Below are 7,327 nucleotides of genomic sequence, written 5' to 3'. Positions count from 1 at the left end.
CTATTAAACGGGTCGTGATATTAGCCTATTAACCTCAAACATATGATGCTGCTATAAGCGGGCTGATATTAGCCTATTAACCTCAAACATATGATGCTGCTATAAGCGGGCTGATATTAGCCTATTAACCTCAAACATATGATGCTGCTATAAGCGGGCTGATATTAGCCTATTAACCTCAAACATATGATGCTGCTATAAGCGGGCTGATATTAGCCTATTAACCTCAAACATATGGTGCTGCTATAAGCGGGCTGATATTAGCCTATTAACCTCAAATTGCCGATTTTTATATACCTTTCATTAACAGTGGGATCCATATGAACCCCAAGCATCTATATACGAGGAATCACACTATCTATAGTTCTAATAACTGTGAGTTTTTATACTGATGCCCAGTTCACTAGACAATAACATTCGCCAGTAGAAAGCTTCAAAATTTGATTTACAATTTAGAAAATGAGAGTAGTATGAAAATAAAAAAAGCATATCGATAAACTGAAAAATATATTTCAACTATCAGAACTGCCACATAATATCGTACGATAATGCGTTATTACACACGAAAGTTTGACATTTTCACATTTTTGTGTTCAGTTTTCGAGGATGGAACTTACAACGACAACATTTTCAATTATAATGAAATATAATATAATGCACTTGGTCTGCATCTTTTGGTTTTGGTTTTGTTTTCTTGATGCATTATTTGCTTTTGTAGTGTCTACAAAATAGACAACTTTTACTAACATAGAAATGGTTAATAAGGTGGAAATTGGGGAACATCTGGGTGCAAGTGATCATTGCTCTATTAGGTTCGATGCTTTGCTGCATATGGAGACCAGGAATAATATTTTAGTTACAAATATAAAAAAATAAGTTTTCAATGAATACGACAACAATTGTCTGTTGTGAATTGGGCAGCTGAGTTATTTGGAGACACTGATCAAATGTGGAAATTTTTTTAAGGTAAATTTTTAGATATTCAAGATAAACATCTTCCTCATAGAAAAAAAAAGGGTGGCTGCAAGTAAAAGACCAGGTAGGCTCACAAAGGGTATACGGAATAAAATTAAAGAAAGTATCACAATTTTAAGAAATTGAAATTGACTGGTATGACAAGAGACTTAGAAGATCATAGAGGATCAAGAAAGTTGGTCAAACAGGAAATTAGAACATCAAAAAGAGGGTATGAAAAATGTATGGCTGAAAATGTAAAAATAACAACAATGATTTCTCTAGATACATTAAGGGCACATAATATATTAGGATGGGGTAGGAACTTTTCAGACTTGGGCTCCTTAGAAAAGACATTATATTGTTGGAAAGAGTGCAGAGAAGGGTAACTAGAATGGTGCCTGGGATGGAGAGATTGTTATATAAGGAGAGGTTGAAAGCTCTCAAATTGTTTTCACTTAAAAATTGAAGAGTTAGGGGGGATCTGATTGAGATGTTTAAGATTTTAAAGGGAAATGATAGTGTTGATGCTTCATTTTGTTTTATAACTAGTGGTAAGAATGGTAGGACTAGGGGAAACAAATATAAATTTTGACAGGGTAGGAGTCATCTTCAGCTAAGACAGTTTTTTGTTCTAACAGGGTGGTTGGCCTTTGGAACGGGTTGCCTTCAAATGTTGTGGAGGCATAAAAATTTAAGTGCGTTTAAGAGAAAGCTTGATAACTAAATGAATGATAAGGGCTAGCTTTTAGTGATTTTTTTATTTAATAGTTTTAGTTTAGTTTAGAGGATGGGACAGTCTAGATAGACTAATAGGTCCCATGTTATCCCTAAACATTATATTATGTTATATATTATTTTAAGATGAATTTAGGAAACAGAAGTATTAAGCAGAATATGTCTGATCGACTGCTGTGTTTTTATAAGCACCATCACATGAAAGGAACATTTTAGTGCATTAGAACCCAGATGTTTCCATTTTACATAAAAAAACAACTCCTCTTTTCTTGTTTCTCCACTTCAGTAATAGTCTACTCTATGAAAATTGCTTACTTCAACATTTCCTCCGTAATAGTCTACTCTATGAAAATTGTCCACCTCAGTATTTCCTCCGTGGTAGTCTACTCTATGAATATTGTTTATTTCAGCATTTCCTCCGTAATAGTTTACTCTATGAAAATTATCCACCTCAGTATTTCCTCCGTAATAGTCTACTCTATGAAAATTGTCCACCTCAGTATTTCCTCCGTAATAGTCTACTCTATGAAAATTGTCCACCTCAGTATTTCTTCCGTAATAGTCTACTCTATGAATATTGTCCACTTCAGCATTTCTTCCGTAATAGTCTACTACATGAAAATTGTTTACTTCAGTATTTCATCCGTAATAGTCTACTACATGAATATTGTTTACTTCAGCATTTCCTCCGTAATAGTCTACTCTATGAAAATTGTCCACTTAAGCATTTATTCCGTAATAGTCTACTACATGAATATTGTTTACTTTAGTATTTCCTCCGTAATAGTCTACTCCATGAATATTGTTTATTTCAGCATTTACTGCGCAATAGTCTACTCTATGAAAATTGTCCACCTCAGTATTTCTTCCGTAATAATCTACTCTATGAAAATTGTCCACTTCAGCATTTCTTCCGTAATAATCTACTACATGAATATTGTTTACTTTAGTATTTCCTCCGTAATAGTCTACTCTATGAAAATTGTCCACCTCAGTATTTCCTCCGTAATAGTCTACTCTATCAATATTGTTTATTTCAGCATTTCCTCCGTAATAGTCTACTCTATGAAAATTGTCCACTTCAGCATTTCTTCCGTAATAGTCTACTCTATGAATAGCGTTTACTTTAGTATTTCCTCCGTAATAGTCTACTCTATGAAAATTGTCCACCTCAGTATTTCCTCCGTAATAGTCTACTCTGTGAATATTGTTTATTTCAGCATTTCCTCCGTAATAGTCTACTCTATGAAAATTGTCCACTTCAGCATTTCCTCCATAATAGTCTACTCTATGAAAATTGTCCACCTCAGTATTTCCTCCGTAATAGTCTACTCTATCAATATTGTTTATTTCAGCATTTCCTCCGTAATAGTCTACTCTATGAAAATTGTCTAAAATGGACAATTTTCATGAAGTAGACTATTACGGAGGAAATACTGAAGTGGACAATTTTCATAGAGTAGACTATTACGGAGGAAATGCTGAAGTGGACAATTTTCATAGAGTAGACTGTTACGGAGGAAATGCTGAAGTAAACAATATTCATAGAGTAGACTATTACGGAGGAAATGCTGAAGTGGACAATTTTCATAGAGTAGACTATTACGGAGGAAATGCTGAAGTGGAAGAAAACAATATTCATGTAGTAGACTATTACGGATGAAAACAGCATTTCCTCCGTAATAATCTACTCGATGAAAATTGTCCATTTCAGTATTTCCTCCGTAATAATCTACTCTATGAAAATTGTCCACTTCAGTATTTATTTCGTAATAGTCTACTCTATAAATATTGTCCACTTAAGTATTTCTTCCGTAATAGTCTACTCTATGAAAATTGTCCACTTCGGTATTTCTTTCGTAATAGTCTACTCTGTGAATATTGTTCACTTCAGCATTTCCTCCGTAATAGTCTACTCAATGAATAAATTGGGTGCAAATAATTGTATGTATATATTCGGTACCCCCCCCCCCCCATCTTTGGGTCAGTTGTAAGCTGGCAGGCTTATACTCTACAAAAACTGGATTTAAAACTTTGATGAGGAAGGCACAAATAGCTCACTGTGTAGCTTTAACCTTAAACTCCAACAAACACATTTAGATGAAACTGGGGTGTATTTGTTAACATTTGTAAATTATATTCGCCCAGTTGGTGTCGTAAATTACTCCAGTTCTTTACTTCTTCGTAAATACTTTTTCCATTATTATCGTCATAGTTTAGAAAATTAGTTTCATTTTCATCAACACATAAATGATATTATTTACTTTCACTTCTTGAGGATTTCACAATGAAATACGTTTCATTCTCTGCAAATTTATTAGAGAAAAGACTCAGAAGAAAGCCGGAACTGGAATAAGTTTTAAACTGGAAGTAATAACCATCCTTACCTGTGAACGGTGGATTAGTATTATACAATAAGGAAAACTGAAACAGAATGTTGCAACAGGTTTTTGCACATTGCATCGTACATAGAAATTTCATGTTTTTGCCTGTTATAACAATCACCTTAAAGAACTAACCAAAGAAAATTGGTGAAATTACTAATATTCTATGTAACATAAAAAAAGTCTTTGGACTTCATCGGTGATTCGTGGAATTAATTGCAAGCTTGATAAAGTTCTGTTTACATTTTGGTTATGACTGATATGTTATTAGAGACCGTATAATCAACAAAGTAATGGACCTACAAGGAACTTAAGCCTCATCGACAATGCTATATAGGATTAAAACGATACTTTTTTTAGCCACATAATATTCATATTCAGCTGAAAACTCTACATTTTTTTATTATTTCATTAACAAGGGCGTTTACAACATAAACTGACTGACTTTCTATATTTTCTTATATATGTAAACGTTTTTCGTAACCTCAATCATTATTAAAACACTTTATTTGGGTATTCTGACATTTTTCATTTTACTTGAATTGGTTAATGTATATTTACATCTGCAACGAATTACAGAAATCATTCATTGTGCACCTGGTGTAAACGCTCAATACTGTTTGGTAAGTAAGAAAATTCATTATATAATTAGATACATTACGAGCTTTATTTAATTCGTGTAACGAGCGTGTTTGCTCATCTGCGAGTAACAAACATTTTCAATGAGCCATAACTTGCGCTTTCTTTCAGAAATAGTCACAACTTCTTATTCTGTAGTATGACAACTGACTGTAAATGTAGGAATATCTTATGTAAGAATATAAAAACTGAATTTAATAACTATATAAATTTAACTTTTCGGATATATAAAGCATTTCTGTTTATGTAGAATGTCATAATTTTGCACGAATGATATTTTATAAAATGCCTACAAATTGTACTGAGTTTAATGTGATTTAAATATATTACAATGTCTTGTTTGTTGTTAAGCACAAAGCTACTCAATGGGCTAGTTGTGCTATACCCACAACGGGTATAACCGGTATTTAGCGATATAATTATTAAGACTTACTGCTGAGCCACTGGGGAGAAGGGAGTTTATAAAATCTCTAAGTTAAAGAAAAACAAAAAGAGAATTAAGCTGAGTATAAATTCTTTCTTACCAAAGGAAGTTTCGTTTTTCTTAGCTGAAGAGATTTAATATAAATATATTTCAAAATCTACCAAAGGACTCCTAAGGTTCAGACATAGCTAACCTTAATTTAGAACTGCTGAAGAGAAGGACAACTAGTCAGCTGTTCCTCTACCTAACCTTAGCCGAATAGCGAGAGTCATTAGCAGAGTTACATCGTTGTCACAGGTGAAAGTACAGAGTACCTTCAGTGACATATCACGGATCAAATCTTGGACTTTTCGATACGCAGCCTGGTACATTATCTATTAGACCCCACACGGCTCATTCAAAGACTGAAAAAAGAATATAGTGAACCTATTATAAATCTTCAATAAGTTTCGATAATTTAATGTGAAATTATCTGGAGTTATCCATATAGAAACAGATAAAATGTAGAAACATATTACTATATTAAATACTTAGGAATAAATATAATTTATATATTTTTTTATGTTTTCATTGATTTTTTGGGAACGTATTATTGCTCAAATCTTTTATCTACTTGGACTATTTTTCGTTCAAACTGCTCATAACTGTTATTCTGTATTATCAAAATCGTCAATATATAGCAAACCATATACTTTAAAGTATAAGATATGAATTAAGTACCAATTATTTAACTATACGGATTCTTCTTATCAATTTAGGTTTAACACATACTATTTCGAGTCGTCATGACGTCGGGAGAAAAATTATTTAATCGTGAACGACTGGCATTCAGTTTTGACATAATCACGATGTAACCAACTAATAAAACCAGAATTCAAATGACCAATAAAATAGAGTATTACTACAAAAAGATTGGCCATAAAGTATAACTGATAGTAGACCACTTCTTGGCCATAAAGTATAGTTGATTGCTGATCAACTGTTTCTGATTCTCTCAAGTATACAAACTTTTGAGTCTTTCTCTACAGTTCGTCAGTCATCACCACAAGTATCATCTCCTACGCTACTCTTCTGTTACATCATGTAAGTGTAGCTTCTTTCGTTCAATATTTACTAAAACCTATTATTTTAAAGGTTTCTTATAATCTTGCTTTGATAAAATTAAAATCAACGTAAGATTGATAATCTCATTAGTTTGTACACCGTCTAACTTCTCTGGTTTTTAAATATCACAACAAGCTTTCCTCCATTTTCTCCGCCATTTTGAAACGTCCTACAATATGTTCTTGTTGACATGAATTATTGTGTTTTTAAGACTACTCCTGTATTCAATAACTATCTTAGGTATCTTTTCACGTGCTCAAAATTAGAGCATGAGACAAAAGCATAAGGTGGGTGGGTGGCTTTGGGATATTCACAAGATTCTAGTACCACCCCAATAAGGTCAATGACACCTGGAAACAGAGTTATATAATTTCTTCCCTCTTACAAACTCACTTTGCAATAAACTAACAGGAATATCTAAAGTGTTTTATTCACCCTATAAATAATATTATTAATTAAGAGTTGTTTAAAACATTTTTTTAGTGTAGATAATAACTTGGCTACAACTTTTCAAATTGTTAGCAGCTTAAATCGTTATCAAGTTACTGTAGGAAGATCAAGGAGGAAATAAACAGTGAAAAGTAGAAGCAGATGTGAAAGAAAGCTAAGTACTATGAAGTCTTGGAATGCGTACAATTACAAGTTCAAGAACAAATAGGTTTGACTATTGTTACAGTCGAGTAGAGAAGATACCTTTGCCTTCCACACTCCTCAGCACCCTACTACAATCATATATATAAATTTTATTCGGTTACATGATGAAATACCTGGAAATAGCACTAGCACCTGGAAATAATGTAGTTTCCAAAATCAAAAACTTTTTCAAACAAATGACAAAATTAGGAAAAAATAAATGTCCAGGAAGAAAATTAAATAAAGATGGGGAAGCAAGATATTCAAATAGCAACAAACTGTGGACTCTTAACCAAAAGTATAAATAAAACATGTTGAGAAAAATTAAACCTAGCTACTCTTGCATTCCAATAGTCTGAAATTGTCAAAAGGGAAACTATTCTTATGAAAACAAGTCCAAGTCAAGAAAAGTAGACAATTTGGAAAACAGAAAGAAAAGATAAATAAAAGG

The 7,327-nt window shown here is 32.6% G+C and overlaps 1 protein-coding gene across 1 annotated transcript; it reads right to left on the bottom strand.

The window, feature by feature from the left end:
- Positions 1–2,412: 2,412 nt before the first annotated feature.
- LOC106466590 (orcokinin peptides type B-like) lies at positions 2,413–5,510 on the bottom strand. Its single transcript, XM_013926885.1, has 2 exons — positions 5,389–5,510; positions 2,413–3,070 (listed from the first exon to the last, which is right to left on the bottom strand). Exons 1-2 carry the CDS (start codon positions 5,508–5,510, stop codon positions 2,413–2,415), a joined length of 780 nt encoding a protein of 259 aa, XP_013782339.1.
- Positions 5,511–7,327: the final 1,817 nt, after the last annotated feature.

This window comes from Limulus polyphemus, unplaced genomic scaffold (genome assembly GCF_000517525.1).
Source record: "Limulus polyphemus unplaced genomic scaffold, Limulus_polyphemus-2.1.2 Scaffold2313, whole genome shotgun sequence".
Taxonomy (NCBI): Eukaryota; Metazoa; Arthropoda; class Merostomata; order Xiphosura; family Limulidae; genus Limulus; species Limulus polyphemus.
The sequence above is the reverse complement of the archived record's forward strand: the minus strand, read 5'-3'. Positions and strand labels throughout refer to the sequence as shown.

Coding starts and splice junctions, on each gene's coding strand:
- LOC106466590 (XM_013926885.1), bottom strand. CDS start 5,510: ATGTACCAGGCTGCGTATCGAAAAGTCCAAGATTTGATCCGTGATATG. Junction 3,071..5,388: donor ACTCTCGCTATTCGGCTAAG/GTTAGGTAGAGG, acceptor CAATTTTCATAG/AGTAGACTATTACGGAGGAA.